Source organism: Rana temporaria, chromosome 7 (genome assembly GCF_905171775.1).
Source record: "Rana temporaria chromosome 7, aRanTem1.1, whole genome shotgun sequence".
Lineage (NCBI taxonomy): Eukaryota > Metazoa > Chordata > Amphibia > Anura > Ranidae > Rana > Rana temporaria.
The window spans coordinates 9,304,613-9,324,449 of record NC_053495.1 but is presented as its reverse complement, the minus strand read 5'-3'; the positions used below and the strand labels follow the sequence as shown (position 1 = coordinate 9,324,449).

Sequence of the window (19,837 nt, the reverse complement as noted above, 5' to 3'; positions counted from 1 at the left end):
GCTGTAAGGAGGGGGGGGTTTATACCACTGGAGGGGTTAATGGGGGCTGTGAGGAGGAACATACCATTGGAGGGTGTGGTAACAGAGTGAGGTGGGTTATCCTTTAGAGGGTGGTAATGGGGGCTCTGTGTGTGTGGGGGGAGGTATACAATTTCAAGGGATGGGGGGGTAATAAGGGGTTATACCAATTAAGGGGGGTAATGGGGGGCTGTGAGGAGGGACATGCCATTGGTGGGGGTAATCCAATGGAGATGGAAAATGGGGGCTGTGTGTGTGGTGGGGGGGGGGGGGGTGTTACTATTTATAGAGGTGGGGGGAATAGGGGGTTATACCATTGGAGGGGAGTAATGGGGGCTGTTAGGGGTAATAGGGGGTTATACCATTGGAGGGGGTAATGGGGGGCTGTGAGGAGAAACATATAATTGGAGGGGGTGGTAACAGAGACTGTGAGGTGGGTTAATCCATTGGAGGGGGACAATGGAGGTTGTTGCGGGGGGGGGGGGTAATAGGGGGCTGTGAGGGGGGATTATACCATTGGAAGGGGGTAGTGGGGGCTGTGAGGGGGGGGGGTTATAACATTGGAGAGGGTAATGGGGGCTGTGAGGGGAGATTATACCATTGGAGGGGAGTAATGGGGGCTGTTAGGGGTAATAGGGGGGCTATACTATTGGAGGGGGTAATGGGGGGCTGTGAGGAGGAACATATAATTGGAGGGGGTGGTAACAGAGACTGTGAGGTGGGTTAATCCATTGGAGGGGAGGGAATAATGGAGGTTGTTGGGGGGGGAGGGGTGTAATATGGGGCTGTGAGAGGGGATTATACCATTGAAAGAGGGTAGTGGGGGCTGTGAGGGGGGTTATACCATTGGAGGGGGCTGTGAAGGAGGATTATACCATTGGAGGGGAGTAATGGGGGGGGGGCTGTGAGGGGTAATAGGGGGGGCTGTGAAGAGAGTTACATCATTAAAATGGGGTTATTATATCAATGGAGAGAAGATCTAATGCGATGTTTCTCTGTTTATTGATCGGTGTGTCAGTATAAGCAGTCCGGCTGTGTGCTGAGGTAAGGGCGGAACCATTCTCTCCAGCCACTGGTCCCGCCCGGAACGGAAGCGGCTGTGCTCTCACCGGAAGTGTCGCTAAGCGGAGCCTGAAGCCGGGAGTTGCCACGTCTGAGAAGAGGAGAGCCGCCAGCATGGTGAGTACACCGACCTGTCACTTACCTCCCGACCCCTCACCCACCCACCTTTCCTCTGGAGATGTGATTGGTTGGATCTCTCTAACACATTATGGCTTCCCTATGTGCTCTATTTTCTTGTTGACTTTTGCCACCAATCAGATTCCATCTCTCCTCTCCAAACCCTGGGCTGTACAAATGACAGGTGGAAGCTGATTGGTGGTTGGTTCCCATGGCTCTTGGGGTCCTGTATGTGGGACTGTTCACCGGCACGCCTCCTGGGGGTCTTCTGAGCTGTGTTGGTGACACTGCTGTGGCCCTGAGATGTCGCGGTGTCCCCTGTAAGTCTTTAGTATACGGACCCTATAGTCCAGGAATGGCAGTCCTTGGCACCCCAGATGTTTTGGAACTACATTTCCCATGATGCTACCCTACACTGCAGTGTAGGGGAGCATCATGGGAAATGTAGTTCCAAAACATCTGGGGTGCCAAGGTTCCCCATCACTGCAAGTATAGTCTGTCGGGTTCCCAGCACCGAGTCATAGTCCCCCGATGAGGACCTATACTTGCCCCATCACCGACTCGGCACGGGGAAGTGACCGGTAAACACATTTCCCAGTATTTTATCAACCCCTTCCTGTCCCTCTCGCTGGGGCCCTTTTTACCACTTAAGCCCCGGACCATTTTGTTGCTAAATGCCCAGGCCAGGTTTTGCGATTCGGCACTGCGTCGCTTTAACAGACAATTGCGTGGTCGTGCGACGTGGCTCCCAAACACAATTGGCGTCCTTTTTTCCCCCACAAATAGAGCTTTCTTTTGGTGGTATTTGATCACCTCTGCGGTTTTTATTTTTTGCGCTATAAACAAAAATAGAGCGACAATTTTGAAATAAATGATATATTTTTTCCTTTTTGCTATAATAAATATCCCCCAAAAACATATATAAAATTATATTTTTTCCTCAGTTTAGGCCGATACGTATTCTTCTACATATTTTTGGTAAAAAAAAATCGCAATAAGCGTTTATCGATTGGTTTGCGGCGCAAAATTTATAGCGTTTACAAAATAGGGGATAGTTTTTTTGCATTTTTATAATTTTTTTTTTTACTACTTATGGCGGCGATCAGCGATTTTTTTTCGTGACTGCGACATTATGGCGGTCACTTCGGACAATTTTGACACATTTTTGGGACCATTGTCATTTTCACAGCAAAAAATGCATTTAAATTGCATTGTTTATTGTGAAAATGACAGTTGCAGTTTGGGAGTTAACCACAGGGGGCGCTGTAACATTTCACCTAGTGTGTGTTTACAACTGATGGGGGGTGTGGCTGTAGGACCGACGTCATCGATCGAGTCTCCCTATAAAAGGGATCACTCGATCGATGCGCCGCCACAGTGAAGCATGGGGAAGCCGTGTTTACATACGGCTCTCCCCGTTCTTCAGCTCCGGGGAGTGATCGCGAGGGGGCGGCTAGAAACGAATAGCCGCGCCGTCGTCCCGGATCGCTCCCCGCGGGTTATCGACCGCCACGTGTACCGGGGGGGGGGGTCCCGATCGGACCCGCGGAAAGGCGGGGACGTACATGTACGCCCATATGCCTGTACGTGCCATTCTGTGGACGTATATGCGGCGGTCGACAACCAGTTAACTGGTGGGGGAGGTAGGATGGACTTGTTGTTCCCAGGTAGGAACTGTGAGGGGCCTAAATGGGCTCTTTGAGGGATCCCGGGACGTGTGCGGGGGGCACAGGATCACTCTGAATTTTCAGGCAGGATCAACAGCTATTATTTGCACATGTTGTACAGGAATAACAAAACACTTCCTGTATTGTACATGCAGATCAAAGGCGTTGTAAAGGTTGGTTTTTTATTTTCTAAATTGGTTTCTTTTAAGCTCGTGCATTGCTGGTTCACTTACCTTTTCCTTCAATATGTGTTTCTTTTTTTCTTCTTTGTCTGAATTTCTCACTTCCTGTTCCTCCTCAGTAAGCTTGCCCCCCATCATCCGAGCCGTTCTGGCTGGGGGTTAGTGAGTGTGCTCGCCCCCTCCTTTGGGACTACATTCCTCACAGCGCCTCCCCGCAGGGATGTAGTCCCAAGGGAGGGGGCGAGCATGCTCACTACCCCCCCCCCCCAACCAGAAAGGCTCAGATGATGGGGGCAAGCTTACTGAGGAGAAACAGGAAGTGAGAAATTCAGACAAAAAAAAAAATTTAGAAGGGAAATGGAAGGAAAAGGTAAGTGAACCAACAATGCACTAGCTTAACCGCTTCCGGACCGCCTCCTGCCCATATACGTCGGCAGAATGGCACGGCTGGGCACAAGCACGAACAGGCACGTCCTCTTTAAGTGCCCAGCCGCGGGCCCGACCCGGTCCGAAGCTCCGTGACCGCGGGACTCGCGGACCCGCCCGCCGCTGGAGTTCCGCGATCGGTCCCCGGAGCTGAAGAACAGGGAGAGCTGCATGTAAACACAGCTTCCCCGTTCTTCACTTGTGGAGTCATCGATCGTGTGATCCCTTTTATAGGGAATCACAATCGATGATGTCACACCTACAGCCACATTCCCCTACAGTTGTAAACACACTTGAGATCACACATAACCCCTTCAGCGCCCCCTTGTGGTTAACTCCCAAACTGCAACTGTCATTTTCACAGTAATCAGTGCATTTTAAATGCATTTTTTGCTGTGAAAATGACAGTGGTCCCAAAAATGTGTCAAAATTGTCCGAAGTGTTCGCCATAATGTCGCAGTCACGAAAGAAAATCGCTGATCGCTGCCATTAGTAGTAAAAAAATTTTTTTTTTTATAAAAATGCAATAAAACTATCCCCTTTTTTGTAAACGCTATAAATTTGGCGCAAACCAATCGATAAACGCTTATTGTGTTTTTTTGTTTTTTTTTTACCAAAAATATGTAGAAGAATACGTATCGGCCTAAACTGAGGGAAAAAAAATAATGTTTTATATATTTTTGGGGGATATTTATTATAGAAAAAAGTAAAAAATATTGCATTTTTTTTCAAAATTGTCGCTCTATTTTTGTTTATAGCGCAAAAACTAAAAACCGCAGAGGTGATCAAATACCACCAAAAGAAAGCTCTATTTGTGGGGAAAAAAGGACGCCAATTTTGTTTGGGAGCCACGTCGCATGACCGCGCAATTGTCAGTTAAAGCGACGCAGTGCCGAATCGCAAAAACTGGCCAGGTCTTAAGTGGTTAAAATTGAACATGTAACCAGTCAGATGGACTTCTAAGTACTGTATTTCACTATATAAACTCACTTTACTGTTTAAAAATAAAGTGTAAAATTCAAAACTCTGGTGGGTGTAACAAGATGTCCGCTCCCCCCCCCTATCCTTACTATGGAGGAGTGCGGGGTGTAGCAACATGGTGGAGACGAAACATCACTTCTGACGTGTCGCCAAATCTGATGAAACGCCTCCTCTCCGCACCTCTGTAGTTCAGAAGGCGGGGTTTTTTTTCGTCGGATTAGGCGAGCCGTCAGATTTTGGAACGGAAGTGACGTTCTGTCGCCACCATCTTGCTACACCTCGCACTCATCCACAGTAAGGATACAGTGTGAAGGCGGTAAGCGGACATCTTGTTGCACCCACCGGAGTCTCACATTTCACACTTATTTTTAACTTTAAACTGAGTTTATTTGATGAAATCCATCAGAATGTTTAGATGTTGCGTGTTCTATTAGATTAGCAAACCTGCAAGATCGACAGATTTGCTGCTGCTTTTAAAATTTGACGTCTAAATATTCAGATGGATATTTAACCACTTAAGGACAGAACGTGTTTTTCATATTCGGCGTTTACAAGACTAAAACATTTTTTTTTGCTAGAAAATTACTTAAAACCCCCAAACATTATATATATTTTCTAACACCCTAGAGAATAAAATGGCGATCATTGCAATACTTTTTGTCACACCGTATTTGCGCAGCGGTCTTACAAGCGCATTTTTTTTTTGGAAAAAATTCACTTTTTTTTAATTAAAAAATAAGACAACAATAAATTTGGCCCAATTTTTTTATATATTGTGAAAGATAATGTTACGCCGAGTAAAATGATACCCAACATGTCACGCTTAAAGAGCTCGTCGGGACGGGGCGCTTTAAAAAAATTTTTTTTTGTTTTCTTATTTATTTTTATTGATTTTATAATTTTTTACACTGAAATAAAAAAATGTATCACTTTTATTCCTATCACAAGGAATGTAAACATCCCTTATAATAGAAAAAAGCATGACAGGTCCTCTTATATATGAGATCTGGGGTCAAAAAGACATCACATCTCATATTTAGACTTAAATGCAAAAAAAAAAAAATGGAAATTTTGTCATTTAAAAAAATGACAACAAAAAAATTGTCTCTTTAAGACGCTGGGCGGGACTGACGTTTTGACGTCACTTCCGCCCAGCAATGCTATGAGGACGGGTGGGGGCCATCTTGCTCTCACTCGAGTCCTCACTGATCAGGCAGCAGCATCCGATCGCCTCCGCCGCTACCGACGGCTCCGGTAAGTGGCGGAGGGCGTGGGAGAGCGGCGGGAGGGGGGGCCCTCTCCCGCCACCGAACGCGGAGACCGCCGTTATCGTTTACACGCCCGCCCACTGAAGAGATGGATATCTCGGTTGTGGCAGCAGCTGCTGCCGTTACCGAGATAATTATCTTTAAAAAGAGGTTAAATACTGTATTTCACTATATAAGCTGAATTTACTTTTAAAGCAGAGTTCTGTCATTTGTTTTTTTTATAAAGTCAGCAGCTACAAATACTGTAGCTGCTGTCTTTTAACATATGGACACTTACCTGTCCTTGGCGCCCGCAATGTCCTTACCTGAAGCCGATCTGTCCCTCAGCTCCCGGTGCTGCCGCCACCATCTTCAGTAAGGGAATTAGGAAGTGAAGCCTTGCAGCTTCACAGCCTGCTTCCTTACTGCGCATGCGCGACTCGCCCTGTGGGATCCCACTGGTCTCTGCTGTCTTCTGGGACCTGTGTCTCCCAGAAGACAGCGGGGGGGAGGAGGCTCCGGGCGTGGAGTAGATAGCCGCGGGTGGCTCGGCTATCTATGTCCAGAAGTGGGAGAAAATACCTGTATTACCCAGGTATCTGCCCCCCCCCAACCCCTGAAAGGTGCCAAATGTGACACCGGAGGGGAGGGGATTCCGAAAAGCGGACGTTCCATTTGTGGAATCGCTTTAACAATAAGTGTGAGATGCAAAACTCTGGTGGGTGTAACAAGATATCCGCTTGCTGCCTTCTCACTGTATCCTTACTGTGGACGAGTGCGGGGTGTACCAAGATGGCGGAGCGTCACTTCCACTACAAAATCTGACGGGTCGCCTAATGTGACGAAACGCCGGCTCTGGGAAATGTGTGACACAGCAGTGCCTACTCACAAGGCATGGAATGTGAGGAAGTAAATGTGTGGGGGGATCTTCACGGAGTAGGGTAGAAATTATGGGAATACAATGTGAAAAATAATATGAGTTTACATTTTGATTATAGATCTACTTTAAAATGGAATTTAAATGGGGTGGGATTGGGGCAACTTCAATCCCATCTCCTTGTGGTCAATCAGAACTGCCATTCCATATCTTTGATTGCTGTAATAAATTGTCACGTGTATGGGCAGCTTGAGAGGTCACTGATCAGGTCTCCATCATACGTGTAATGTACACCTATCCTTATCTGACAGAAGTGTGATTGCTGCAATCTCTTCATGGAAGGCTGACCGTGCTTTTTTCTTTCTTCACAGGTATCTGTAATAAACACCGTGGACACCTCACACGAGGATATGATTGTAAGTAGTAAATCCGGTATTTTATCTCTAATGTTTTATCTTTTCAGTGAGTTGTGTTGTTAGGTGAAGATTACGAAGGATCCCGGTTTATGTGACGGTCCGGGAATGTGGAGGGAGATGACTGGACACCACCTTCACCCCGTGGCATGTGTGCATATAGAATGACGTGTTTACACAATGGCCGCCTTATCTCTTACAGAGTAGATTGCGTCTAATGGATATGTGGCTGTTGCTTTTAGAGGTCCTGGCATAGGCTTGTTGTGCCATTTATTCTCGTTCCTTTGGCACTCAAGCTATGAAGGGGGGGGGGGAATCGAGGCGAATGAGTGCAGGGAGACACGGCTTGTTGGGTTTATCAATGCAGCTAATGCAGGGTGCAAACTGAGCGATAAAAATGCTGCTTTTAGGGGCGTCTGGTGCGTCTTTTTTTTCGACCTCTAAATGCTTTAGGTATAAGGCTGCATTCACACCTGAGCGTAGCGTTTTTGGTAGTTTTTTCCGGCGTTTTGTCGTGCGTATTTACGCGTTTGCATTTTTGAACTTTGGCGTTTTTTATTTTAGCCAATAGGAAAAATTATCATCTTTTCATCACTTGTTGCTATGTTTGTAGATTTTTTTTATCTTCTGCCTGAGTGAAATGTTCTATTGATTAAAGCGTCAAAACGCCCGTAGAAACGCTCGTTGTCGCGCTAGACACTTGAATCTAGCGTTTCCATTACTTTCTATGGGAATACAAACATTCTAAAACGCCCAAATCCGCCCGTGGAGATGTGAACCATCTCCATAGAGAATAATGTATTTTTTCCCCTCTAGCGTTTTGGAGCTTCACGCTTCAGGTGACAAAACGCTCAGGTGTGAATGCACAAATGGACACTCGGCTTCCATAGCTGCCGAGTGTATGAGTTGGCCCCGGCGTCATTGGATTTGATTGACAGCAGCGGGAGCCAATGGCTGCACTGCTATCAATTTATTCAATCAACACAGAGACTCCATGGAGAAGAGGACACCGGGGGACATGCAGAGCAGGTTGAACTGGCTCAAAAAATGGTAAAAAATGGGGGGGGCCGGGATTGCCAGGTGTTTTTTCACCTTAAAGGGGTTGTAAAGGTAAAAAAAAAAATTCCCTAAATAGCTTCCTTTCCCTTAGTGCAGTCCTCCTTCACTTACCTCTTCCTTCCATTTTGCTTTTAAATGTCCTTATTTCTTCTGAGAAATCCTCACTTCCTGTTCTTCTGTCTGTAACTCCACACAGTAATGCAAGGCTTTCTCCCTGGTGTGGAGTGTCGTGCTCGCCCCCTCCCTTGGACTACTAGAGAGTCAGGACGCCCACTAACACACAGCTCCTTTCTCTATCTGCAACGTAGAAAGCGTCCTGACTCTCCTGTAGTCCAAGGGAGGGGGGCGAGCACGACACTCCACACCAGGGAGAAAGCCTCGCATTACTGTGTGGAGTTACAGACAGAAGAACAGGAAGTGAGGATTTCTCAGAAGAAATAAGGACATTTAAAAGCAAAATGGAAGGATGAGGTAAGTGAAGGAGGACTGCACTAAGGTAAAGGAAGCTATTTACATTTGAATGTTTCACAAATGTTTGTAACAGCATATTTTGATATTGTTTTATAAAGTTGAACAAGTTATTTCAAACTCTGTGTTCCCTTATTTCTTTAGCATGATGCGCAGATGGATTATTATGGGACGCGCCTGGCCACATGCTCCTCCGACAGATCGGTTAAGATCTTTGACGTGAAGAATGGAGGACAGATCCTAATCGCTGATCTGCGGGGGTAAGAAAGAGGCAATGAAGTGTTTTTAGGTTATGAGTCTTTTTTAGGGGTGCAACGGATCACAGTTGACCCGTGATCCGAACGGGTCACCCCCTTCGGATCGGAACACACTGATTCGCGGATTGCCACGGCTCCGGAGCTAGGCCGAAGCCGCGGCCTTTCCTAATGTTACGGCCACGGCTCCGGAGCTAGGCCGAAGCCGCAACCTTTCCTAACGTAATGTCCAGGGCTTCGGCCTACCTCCGGAGCCGCAGGAATAACATTAGGAAAGGCTTCGGCCTAGCTCCGGAGCCGCGGCCATCCTGGTACACCCGGCGGAGGCCCTCCTCTGTTTACACCCACAGAAGAGGAGCCCACACTCGTGGGACACACCGCTCGGGGAGTGTCTGTACTACCTGAGGGGGGGGGGGAGTGTCTGTTGGTACTACCTGGAGGGGGGGTCTCTGTACTGAGAGGAGAGGGGGGGGGTCTCTGTACTGAGAGGATGGGGGGTGTCTGCACCGAGGGGGTAGTTGGTGGGGGGGGGGGGGGAGAGATGTGGATATTACAGTGGGGGAGATTTTTTATTTTTTGCCGATCCGATCTGTGACTCCTGATCTGAGGAACGATCCGAACCGTGAGTTTTTTGATCCGTTGCACCCCTAGTCTTTTTTTAAAGAGCAATTTCAGACAAACTCCTAAATAAATCAATAAGTATAGATGAAGTATGTATGTAAGCAATGCACATCTTATTGCAGTTCCACTTTCCCACCACGTACTCTTCTGCTGGGATTTATGAAAGATATCACAATATGGTTCACAGCTTACCGTTCTACCAACCCAGTGCCACTGCTCCGCCGCCAACCCTGCCACCTCCTGGCTCTGTTTTGTGTCGTCCTCCTTTACAATTTGTAATCTGCAATATAATATATGTAAAGGGTGTCGGTAAAGATAAAACTGGTTTAATGTTTGATAGATGCTGGAAAAACCCAGACAATCTCTTCCATCTCTCTGGGACTCTATTGGTGGGAACACTGCGCTGAGTTCTCAGGTCTGGACACCTGCTGTGCCCATTATGAGGGGTTCCCACCATCCCTGTGCTGAGTTCCCTTGTCTGTACACCTGTTGTGCCCATTATGAGGGGTTCCCACCATCCCTATGCTGAGTTCCTGGCTTTACACACTTGCTGTGCCCAGCACAGGGCCTCCACCATCTTGACGCTGAGTTCCCGGGTCTGTACACCTGATGTGCCCATTATGAGGGGTTCCCACCATCCCTATGCTGAGTTCCTGGCTTTACACACTTGCTGTGCCCAGCACAGGGCCTCCACCATCTTGACGCTGAGTTCCCGGGTCTGTACACCTGATGTGCCCATTATGAGGGGTTCCCACCATCCCTGTGCTGAGTTCCTGGGTCTGTACACTTGCTGTGCCCATTATGAGGGGTTCTCGCAATTCCTGCTGGATTTTATATTGTTTTCTGTGGAATGTAACAGGAGGGTGAGATCATGCACAGTTTGGTTAGGAGTGTAACCAGAAACAATGGCAAGATCTCGTTACTGGAGTCTCCTAGAAATATGATTTCCACCTGGTGATCCAAACTCCATATTTATAGGATAGGTTCACTTCAAAAAAAAAATAAAATATTGACTTTTTGCAGGTAAAAAAATTGCATTTATTATTTTCTGTTGCAGGAGCCTATAAAGAATTGCACCAGGGATCAGTAGATCGCTGAAGCCTTGCTGGTCCCCCGGCACGCTGTCAGTATATCGGCTTACCCATATAGGTGAAAAACCTTCTGTATGCGGCACCCTCCCCCAGCCCCAACACCCCCCAATTCTTACTTGATCCCAATCTCAGTCCAGCAATGCACACAAGAGCCGAGGCGCTCTCCCTCTTCATTGCCTCAGAGACAGCAGTGAGAGCTATTGGCTCCTGCTTCTGTCAGTCACAGCCATTGACGAAGGAGTGGGGGGCGGGCAGAGCCATGCTCTGTGTGTCTTATGGACACAGAGTGGGGCTTGGGAACGAGCACACACGAGTGCCCCCCATAGCATGCTTCTTTCTATGGGGGCACTTAGTGAGGGGAAGGAGCACCTTCAGGGGGCTTGAGAAAGGAGGACCGGGGGCTGCTCTGTGCAAAAACAATTGCACAGAGCAGGTATGTATGACATGTTTGTTATTTTAAAGAAGGGAAAAAAAAAAAGGAACGTTTAGCGTCACTTTAATATAAGGTAACCTACTTCCTATATTTCACTGATGCAGCATCTTCTATTAAAAAGTTATCTCAGAAGTCTGATTTGTGTGTTTCAGACATGAAGGTCCAGTCTGGCAGGTGGCCTGGGCTCACCCGATGTACGGAAACATCCTGGCGTCCTGCTCTTACGACAGAAAGGTCGTCATATGGAAAGAGGAAAATGGCACCTGGGAGAAGACGTACGAATACACCGGGCACGATTCGTCAGGTACTTCCGTCCCACAACAATGAGCGCGATTTCTGTTCTTTGCTTTCAGTCCTAAAGAGTGAAGACGCCTACAGTGCCTTGAAAAAGTATTCATACCCCTTGAAATTTTCCACACTTTGTCATGCTACACCAAAAACGTAAATTAATATTTTATTGAGATTTTATGTGATAGACCAACACAAAGTGACACATAATTGTGAGGTGGAAAGAAAATTATAAATAGTTTTCCAAATTTTATACAAATATGTGAAGAGTGTGACCAGTTCACTTGTATTCAGCCCCCTTTACTCTGATACCCCTAACTAAAATCTAGAGGAACCAATTGACCTCAGCAGTCTGTATTGGGAACATTGATTAAGGTAATGGCATTGATCTCCTATAGCCTTATGTAACATATTCCTAGTTTGGTATTTGTCTTCTGCAGCATATCCCCAGCCAACAATGCATCCCCTCCACACTCTCTGACCCTCATCCCCTCCACACTCTCTGACCCTCATCCCCTCCACACTCTCTGACCCTCATCCCCTCCACACTCTCTGACCCTCATCCCCTCCACACTCTCTGACCCTCATCCCCTCCACACTCTCTGACCCTCATCCCCTCCACACTCTCTGACCCTCATCCCCTCCACACTCTCTGACCCTCATCCCCTCCACACTCTCTGACCCTCATCTCCTCTATTGGGTCTGCAGTTTCTATCATGCATTACATACTGTATATTGAACATTAATTTCGGCTCTTTGATGTCTGTGGCTGCGTTTGAGGGCCCCCTTTAGCTCATAAGTGTGACCACCACTGAAGTAAGGAGTAAGGGGTCCCCTTTTCACCGTAGAAAATGCCTCGTGATGAAATCATTTGCTGGTGATCAGACACGTCTTGAAATGCTCTCTTTTCTCCCGTCCAGTGAACTCTGTGTGTTGGGCCCCCCATGACTTTGGATTGTTGTTGGCTTGCGGCAGTTCAGATGGCGCCATATCCCTCCTCACCTATACAGGGGACGGCCCCTGGGATGTCAAAAAGATCACCAATGCACACACGGTAAGGGCCAAAAATATAATTCTCATGGAACGGTCTGTATAATCGTGTGTCATTCAGTGTGAAAGTTTTGAACATTTATTTCCTAGTTAGAAACACTTTGAAGCTTTTACTTTACTGCCAAAGGAACCGCAACCGGGGCGAATAATCGGTAATCAAAACGGCACTTTATTGTAGCGTCACACTTGCATTTAAAAAGCTTTGCTGCAACTCCAGAGGCAGCAGATAAAGATGTCAGGGCAGCAGCAGCAGGGCCGTCTTAATAGCATCATGGGCCTCTGGGCAAAGTAATGCTCTGGGGCCCCTACAATGCTGACAGTGCAGGTAAACAGACTTCAAGTAGGTAGGAGGCAGACTGCCTCCCCTGTGCATCTATCACTCTCGGTGCCATCATGGGTCCCCCAATTTCGGGGCAGCGTGGACTCAAGGACTAGCTGTTTTGGGGAACGTGCAGGGGCCCCCCATGCAGCTGGGGGCCCCTGGGCAGTGCCCAGGTGTACCCTCTCATTAGGCAGCCCTGGGCAGCAGTTCAAATGGCCTCATGTGATGCTGTTATACACAGGACAGGACCAGCCAGAAGGTTGGATGGCCGGCAGGAACGAAGTCTCTCCGAGGTTTGCCAAGCTGTTTTCGGCCATTTCCGAGGCTCTCCGGTGCCCCCCCCCCCCCCCACCTCTGGCCGTATGCGACATTGCATCCCATAGAAGTCGATGCGGAACAAATTATTTTCGTTTCCATTGACTTCAATGGGGAAACTCGCTTTGCTATACGAGTGCTTTGGATTAAGAGCGTTCTCCTGGAACGGATTATGCTTGTAATCCAAGGTTCCACTGTATTACATAGTAACATAGCAGGCGAGGTTGAAAATAGACACAAGTCCATCAAGTCCAACCTATGTGTGTGATTATATGTCAATATTACATTGTATATCCCTGTATGTTGCGGTCGCTCAGGTGTTTTTCTAAGGCCGCGTACACACGATCGGTCCAAACCGATCGTGTGTGGGCGCCATCGGTCAGTTAACCTTCGGTCGAAAAAATGAGAACTTGCTTTTAAAATTTAACCGATGGACGCCTAACCGGGTCAAAACCGATCGTTAATACGCACGACCATCGGTTAAAAATCCACGCATGCTCAGAATCAAATCGACGCATGCTTGGAAGCATTGAACTTCGTTTTTTTCAGCACGTCGTTGTGTTTTACGTCACCGCGTTCTGACACGATCGGTTATTTAACCTATGGAGTGTAGGCACATCAGACCATCAGTCAGCTTCATCGGTCAACCGATGACAACGATCCTGCGGACCATTCTCATCGGATGGACTGATCGTGTGTACGCGGCCTAATAGTTTTTTGAAACCATGCCCCCCGCTGAGACCACCGCCTGTGGAAGGGAATTCCACATCCTGTCTGCTTTTACAGTAAAGAACCCTCTATGTAGTTTATGGTTAAACCTCTTTTCTTCTAATTTTAATAAGTGGCCACTTGTCTTGTTAAACTCCCTTCCGCGAAAAAGTTTTATCCCTATTGTGGGGTCACCAGTACGGTATTTGTAAATTGAAATCATATCCCCTCTCAAGCGTCTCTTCTCCAGAGAGAATAATAATAGATATATTCTGGAGATACATTGTACTTCATGCAGAGTCTCTGATTTGTGTTCCTCTATAGATCGGGTGTAATGCTGTGAGCTGGGCTCCCTCTGTGGTCCCTGGCAGTCTGGTGGATCAGCCGTCTGGACCGAGGCCCAATTACATCAAGAGGTTTGTCTCTGGGGGCTGCGACAATCTGGTAAAGATCTGGAGGTAGGTCATGGCCACCCTAACCTTGTTTTAATGTTTGTTTTTTATTAAAATCCTAGATGTTTCCCAGAAAATTATTGAAAGCCTTCTTTGAGGCCTTCTTATCCTGTATTGGTACAACATGCCAGCATTAAAGTGGAGGTTCACCCAAAAACCTTTTTTTTTAACATTAGATTGAGGCTCGTTTTGTGAAGGGGAATCGGGTGTTTTTTTTACAATCGAAGCCGTACTTACCGTTTTAGAGAGCGATCTTCTCCGCCGCTTCCGGGTATGGACTGCGGGACTGGGCGTTCCTACTTGATTGACAGGCTTCCGATGGTCACATACATCGCGTCACGATTTTCCGAAAGTAGCCGAACGTCGGTGCGCAGGCGCCGTATAGAGCCGCACCGACTTTCGGCTACTCATGGCACGATGTATGCGCCTGTCGGAAGCCTGCCAATCAAATAGGAATGCCCAGTCCCGAAGACCCATACCCGGAAGCGGCGGAAAAGATCGCTCTCTAAAACGGTAAGTACTGCTTCGAAAAAAAACACCCGATTCCCCTTCACAAAATGAGCCTCAATCTAATGTTAAATTTTTTTTTTCGGGTGAACTCCCGCTTTAAGGTTGTCTTAGATCTGTGGTGCCCAGCTTGTGGCCCTTCAGTACTTTATTATGGTGTGGCCCTCAGTTTCCAGCAGCCAGTAGTGGGAGCATTGTTTTGTAAATGGGCTGCAAAGACTGTGATCTCTATCAGTTTCATGTAACCTTTACCTAATCTCTAAAGGCCCGTACACACGATCGATATCCCGACAACAATTGTGTGGTGGAAGTTTTTTTTCGGGTAATCCAACCGTCTGTACGCTCCATCGGACAATTGTTGTTGGAATTTCCGACAACAAATGTTGGATGGTCATGCTCTCGAATTGTCCGAGAACAAATGTGTTTTGTTTTGGGTTATCCGATCGTGTGTACACAAATACGTTGGGATTAAAATCCAAAGTACAAACACGCATGCTCCGAACCAATGCTAACCATCAGCCAACATTAGCAGAAGTTGCCAAAAAGGTGCCGTCTGTATGCAGAACAAGTTCACGGCCAAAGCCCTTCGGAAAAAAAAATCCACGGATTTGTCCGATGGAAATCCGATCGTGTGTATGAGGCCTAACAATCTACTGCATCGTATTTCTAGCTTTCAATTACACTTGTAATATGTCTCCATTCTCTGACCATCTCCAGCAGGGTATACCCAATCTCTGACCATCCAATAGAACAGTACAATGTCAAAGTCCCGCAAATACCTGTTGATTCTGCCAGTGAAGTCCACCTAATGCAACTTCCAGTGACAAAGAGGCAACAATCCTGCCCTTCTGCTCAATTCAGGGCACTGTTGTCACTCTTGTGTAGGCGGAGCCTACTTGTACTATAGTGGGAGGAGAAGATGTTGCTGGGGCGTGGCTATCAGTATTGTCACTGCTGATTTACCAACTTGTAGTTTGTCCACCGACACCGGCCCACACCTAGTCCCGCACACTGTTTTCTGCACTGCTTCTGCTGCTGAAACCACTCCCACTGTGAGCTGCAGTGTCCGGGAGGGAGAGTGTGTGAGACACAAATGAATCGGATTTCCGTGGGAGGGGGGCACCCGATGAAGAGAAGGGGCATGGAGTGGCGGTGGGGGACCCCAATAGAAGAGGATCGGGGCTGCTCTGTGCAATGGTTTTGTACAGCAGGTAAGTATAAAATGTTTGTATGTTTTGAAGGGTTGCACTTGGCCAATATGTTGAAAGGACTGCTGCACTAAAAAAAAATTCCTGGGATGCAATAATAATGAAAACAAGTGAGAAGTGCGCTGACGCCAGACTTCAATATATAGGCTTATAAAATGTATAACCTTGGTAGTTGTGGAGTTATAGACAGAAGAACAGGAAGTGAGGATTTCTCAGAAGAAATAAGGACATTTAAAAGCAAAATGGAAGGATGAGGTAAGTGAAGGAGGACTGCACTAAGGTAAAGGAAGCTATTTAGGAAAAATAATTGTACCTTTACAACCCCTTTAAAGCGGTTCTCCACCCTAAAGTGAAGTCCCGCTGATCGGAACCCTCCCCCCCCTCCGGTGTCACATTTGACACCTTTCAGGGGGGTGCAGATACCTGTCTAAAGACGGGCATTGCGTCACATCCCGTCGCTCCCCCCCCCCCCCCCTTGTGTGCTGGGAACACTCGGCTCCCAGCACAAAGCGGGAGCCAATCGGCGGGCGCGACTCGCGCATGCGCCGTAGGGAACCGGGCAGTGAAGCCGCAGCGCTTCACTTCCTGGTTCCCTCAGCGTGGATGGAGGGGGGAGCAGCAGGGTGACGAGCGATCGCTCGTCCTCTGCTGCGGTCGGCGCTGGACTCCAGGACAGGTAAGTGTCCTAATATTAAAAGTCAGCAGCTGCAGTATTTGTAGCTGCTGGCTTTTAATATTTTTTTTTTGGCGGAACATCCGCTTTAAGTTTTTGGTGACAGCGCACTTTTTACTTGTTTTCATAAGTGTAACATGTTTTTTATTTTTAATCGAATGTTTACAACCACTTTCAATTCACAGGATTCTATTGCTTTACACGGAGTGACAGATTGTAGCTGGGAGTTGTAGAGATTGCTGAAAATACCCTTTTGCTGCTTGGACTTTACATTTGATGCTTTCTCTAGGGAAGAGGACGGTCAGTGGAAGGAGGATCAGAAACTGGAAGCACACAGTGATTGGGTACGGGATGTGGCCTGGGCTCCCTCTATTGGTCTTCCCACAAGCACAATCGCCAGCTGCTCTCAGGTAAAACCATCAGCCAATGTATTTGTGTGTGTAAATGACACCGCTCCAGGCACAGGGGTGCACAGACCCCCCGGGGTACGCCTTCCCACCCCCAGGCATACAAACACATAAGCCGCCCTCTGCTGTGTTTTTTTGCACCAGATAGGTCACAGACATTTTCCCCTGCAAGATATGACTCCAGCCCCCCCCCCCCCCCACCTGACGCATTTCAACCCAAAGGCATAATGCTAGGCCAGCCAGTTCTTCATATTCATTGCAATCTCTGACTCCTCTAACAAGTGTTGCTGTATCTTCCTTGCAGGACGGAAGAGTTTACATCTGGACTTGTGACGATCCCGCCACCAACAGCTGGAACCCCAAATTGCTGCACAAATTCAATGATGTCGTCTGGCACGTGAGCTGGTCCATCACCGCCAATATCCTGGCTGTGTCTGGAGGAGATAACAAGGTGGGTATCCAGGTCCTGGCACACACACAGTTGTCGCTCTATTTTTGTTTGTAGCGCAAAAAATAAAAACCGCAGAGGTGATCAAATACCACCAAAAGAAAGCTTTATTTGTGGGAAAAAAAGGATGCCAATTTTGTTTGGGAGCCACATCGCACGACCGCGCAATTGTCAGTTAAAGCGACGCAGTGCCGAATCGCAAAAAATGGCCAGGTCCTTTAGCTGCATTTTGGTCCGGGTCTTAAGTGGTTAAAGAGGAAGTAAACCCTGATGGGTTTTACTTCCTCTTTTGTTCCCTGCAAAGTAAAAGCATAATGGACCAGTATGCATCGCATACTGGCCCATTATGTGACACTTGCCTGGAAATGAAGCCTGTGCTGTCACCGCTGCAGGCCGCATCCATCTTCGCCCCTCTTCCTTCCGGCGCCGCGGACTCTGGTTGTGTGACTGGCTGGAGCCGCATGACGTCACTCCTGCGCATGCGCACTGGACCTGCCAGTCACGGCACTCGCTCGGTAACAAACAGCGCAGAGGGCCGTTACTTCACAGCGCATGTGCCGATGACGTTGGCGCACTACAAGGTAAATATCTCCTAAACGGCCCACGTTTAGGAGATATTTACAGTACCTATAGGTAAGGCTATAAAAAGTTTTAAAAAGGTGTTTACAATCACTTTAAATAGGACCTTTTACCTTTTTGAAGCTGTTCCCATAAAAAATGCAGGCAGAGGGTAAACTACAGGCCACCGGGAATTGACCTTTATTCTCCCTGCCATCTTGGTAGAGGCAGGACTTCCTCATGTAAGCTGGCTCCCTGATGATTGGTGATCTGGGGACTGGAGGGGTAATGATGAGGAACAAGCGGCAGTAGAGGCGATTCAGTTTGCATGTGAAGCGATATCTGTGTTGCCAACCGTACGTCAATTTACGGACAGCCCGTAAATTTAACCCCTTTTCGGGCTGTCCGTTATGGGCATCGGGTGCCCTTAAAAAAGATGGCCGCGAGCCGACCATGCAACTGCGCATGCGCCGTTCCGAAGCCGGCCAGGCTCGGGAAAGATCGTATGTGTTGGGCCGGGCGGCGCATGCGCAGTAACGTAATGGCGCCCCTCTGCGCCATTTTTGAATAGATCGGGAGCCCCTCTCTCACCGGAGTCTCCCCGGGCCGCTCTCCTCCTCCCCCGGCTCATCAGTATTGGACCAGCTGTTTCCGACTTTGCAGAGACCACTTCCGCACAGAGATACGGTGAGCGTGGCATGCCGGGAACTGTGGTGAGTAGCGGCTGCGCTATACAAGTCATTCATTCATAACGATTGTCAAATACAGTTTAACACAATGTTATCAAGACAGCCCTAAAAGGTAAACTTTCCAACATGTTTCGCCCAATATATCTGGCTTCTTCAGGGGATGCTGTCCAGTTTCAGGTTTCTCCAGTTCTGGTCATGTGACTGAAACCTTAGTCATGTGATCTCTGAAGGGAATGAGTCCTGATTAAATTCTCTTCCTTTTCCGGGGAATCTCGTGGTCACATAGGTCTGTTTTTAAATCCAGTTTTCCATCTTGTTTTTTTTTTTTCTTTATTGAAAGCGTTATCCTGCTTTTGTTTTCTTAGGTGACTCTGTGGAAGGAGTCCGCGGACGGCCTATGGGCTTGCATCAGTGACGTTAACAAGGGACAAGGCGCAGTGTCCGCCGTGACAGAGGGCCAGCAGAACGAGCAGTGATGTGTCGGTTCATCTGGATGATCAGTTTCTACTACGAGACCCCCTCCCCTTGGGCTGATTTTATCAGAGAGTCTGAATCCCACCAGGACAAGTTGCACATACTTCTTTATTACCGCCTGCCCTGTCATATTGAACTGCAGCGCCCTCATGTGGCCTCCTAAAGAAATACAGGACTTTACTTCCAAAGCAGTTTTTTTGTTTGTTTTTTCAGAACGTGCTGCTTCCAGGGCAATTAAAAGCTAATAATTGATACAAAAGAGGCATTAGTTTAATACTTGTGTAACCGGCCACCTTGATGCTTCTCAAACCTCACCTATTGGAATACGTGAGGCGATATTCTCTATTTTCTCCACAGAACGTGCATAGTCTGGCAGGCAATGTTGGCGTTGCGGCAGCCATTTTTGTTTGCTTACTTTTATTCATGGGGGGGCAGGGGCGGACTGACAATTGAGTCACTCGGGCACTGTCCAAGGGCCCCATGCCACTAGGGGGCCCCATCAGGGTTGCCAGGCTCAGTAAAACCAGGGACAGTATGTAAAGATCTGTGTTTTTTTTTTTTTTTTACATCTTTCCCTGATATGTCCGAAACCGACATGCTTTTGATGTAAAACTCCAGAGATTTTAGCTGCACTGCCTCCTGGCATGGTGGCCATCTGTAAGCCCGGGGGCCCCATAATCTTCTATTGCCCGGGGGCCCCATGAGTTCTCAGTCTGCCCCTGTGGGGGGGTCACTTAGGTTAGCATAGAACTGCTGGGCCTCAGTCCCATCAAAAATGGCAGTTGGAACACATATATGGCTGCAGATGATCAGAATTCAAGA

The 19,837-nt window shown here is 47.7% G+C and overlaps 1 protein-coding gene across 1 annotated transcript; it reads left to right on the top strand.

Annotated features, from left to right (window-relative positions):
- The first annotated feature begins 1,055 nt into the window (after positions 1 to 1,055).
- On the top strand, positions 1,056 to 19,255 carry SEC13 (SEC13 homolog, nuclear pore and COPII coat complex component). Its single transcript, XM_040358847.1, has 9 exons — positions 1,056 to 1,197; positions 6,949 to 6,993; positions 8,662 to 8,777; positions 11,069 to 11,220; positions 12,125 to 12,258; positions 13,924 to 14,057; positions 16,729 to 16,849; positions 17,151 to 17,297; positions 18,907 to 19,255. Exons 1-9 carry the CDS (start codon positions 1,195 to 1,197, stop codon positions 19,015 to 19,017), a joined length of 963 nt encoding a protein of 320 aa, XP_040214781.1. The 5' UTR covers positions 1,056 to 1,194; the 3' UTR covers positions 19,018 to 19,255.
- Positions 19,256 to 19,837: the final 582 nt, after the last annotated feature.

Excerpts from the sequence above, each read along its gene's own strand:
- SEC13 (XM_040358847.1), top strand. Across the intron at positions 6,994-8,661 it reads CCTCACACGAGGATATGATT|CATGATGCGCAGATGGATTA; the intron begins GTAAGTAGTAAA and ends TTATTTCTTTAG. Across the intron at positions 17,298-18,906 it reads TGTCTGGAGGAGATAACAAG|GTGACTCTGTGGAAGGAGTC; the intron begins GTGGGTATCCAG and ends TTGTTTTCTTAG.